This window comes from Odontomachus brunneus, unplaced genomic scaffold, assembly GCF_010583005.1.
Source record: "Odontomachus brunneus isolate Ranch 3 - 2012 unplaced genomic scaffold, Obru_v1 Obru_scaffold_787, whole genome shotgun sequence".
NCBI classification, from domain to species: domain Eukaryota; kingdom Metazoa; phylum Arthropoda; class Insecta; order Hymenoptera; family Formicidae; genus Odontomachus; species Odontomachus brunneus.
The window spans coordinates 1-1,631 of NW_022640237.1; the positions used below are offsets into that span (position 1 = coordinate 1).

Sequence of the window (1,631 nt, forward strand, 5' to 3'; positions counted from 1 at the left end):
ATACCATCTGGGAGAATTATTCTCTCTGGCAAATCGATCGCCTAATCGTCTCTCTCTTTCAAATGACGTGAGTGAAATGCGACTGTCGAGCCCACACGGTAGTGTTTCGCGCGATATATTTACATTAATTTAGGCAATATCAGATCAATTTCGCGCTATAAGTGAGACACAATGAGTAATGAAAGAAAATGAGACAAAATGAGGGAAAAGTAAGAAGGGAGGCATACACCGTCGTCGACTTCTTCGAGCGGCTTAAACGTTCGTCGAAAGTAGCGGAGAAATGATCAACGTAGAAGCTATATACTTTAGATTCAGCAAAGATCTTCTGGAAGCTATCGGTTTGTGGCCAAGCCGGCAAACAAGACTCGATCAACTTCGATATGCTCTCTTATTCGGTATTCTATCAACCGTCATCGTGTTTCACGTACGGCGCACTGCTGAAGCAATATTATTATGTGACAAATTACCGCATTACGATTAAGAGCCAACGATTAAGAGTTTACTTTGCTAAATTTACAAAATATAAGTATTCGCATTTATTAATGTTACGTTACGATTTTCACACCGCGACTATAGGAAGACTATTAATAGACAATAAGTATTGATATGCGATCTATTAAACAATTATTGAATAATGTTTCACGATTTCTAATTTATCAATGGAGAATAGGGATCTTTTAGCGCGATTTTCTCGACAAAATTGTTATTTGCAGTTTACAACATTTATGACCGCGGAATGCACTTTGGAGTTAATCGTCAAAGTTCTCGCTTCCGTGTTCATATTTATAAATATCATGATCAAATACAGCGCGTTCTGGATGAATACCGTATCTGTAAGTTAATTTTTTTTATCCTGTTTGTCTATATAAGTAGTTTTGATGAATTTGTTTTCAGAAATAAAATTTTTTAATAAAAGAAATTATTGAAACTGTAGATCAAGAAGTTAATGGAGCAACTTCAACGCACATGTGGCGAGCTGAAAGACAAGAATGAGATTGCCATCATGCAAAAATACGGGCTTATCTCGAGACGTTACACTATTTCGCTTACAGGTCAGAGTTTAAGAAATGTCGAGGCCTTCGTCACAACGTGAATCATACTTTCCGCTCGTGGAAACCTTCACGGAACTTGTAAAGTTCACACATAAACTACATGGAGAAAAAATTATAATTTTTTTTTATATAAATTCCTTACTATTTTATTATAAAATTCTTTTCGTGTATCTCAAATTTGAGTCAATGTATATTGTAATATAAAAATAATCGTCTAGAGTTTGTATATTTTTCTTTTTCAGCATCCTTCGTTTGTGGTGAATTTAGTTTTATTTCGATCCAGTGTTGGTCGAGCATTCTTGATATTGTTCAACCGCGAAACGAGTCCAGACCTCATGTCATAGTTTTTCCAATGGAGTATTTCGTGGATCAGCAAAAATATTTCTATTTAATCCTCTTGCACATAAACACAGCCATTTTCATAGGCGGTATCACAGTACCGGCGACGCTATCGGTGCTCGTCTCGTGTCAGGAATGCGTTTGCGGAATGTTCACAGTTGCCTGGTAAGAAAATGGGAATGACAGAATAACTATTGATAATTAGTTTTTTACTGATAACTGAGAACACGTTTTTTTTTT

The 1,631-nt window shown here is 36.0% G+C and overlaps 1 protein-coding gene across 1 annotated transcript; it reads left to right on the forward strand.

Moving 5' to 3' along the window:
* Window positions 1-198: 198 nt before the first annotated feature.
* On the forward strand, window positions 199-1,556 carry LOC116853768 (the record flags this gene model as incomplete). Its single annotated transcript, XM_032834962.1, has 5 exons — window positions 199-209; window positions 259-424; window positions 714-833; window positions 935-1,052; window positions 1,295-1,556. Coding segments are annotated over exons 1-5 (677 nt in total), but the record flags the coding sequence as incomplete, so codon positions are not given.
* Between the last annotated feature and the right edge of the window lie 75 nt (window positions 1,557-1,631).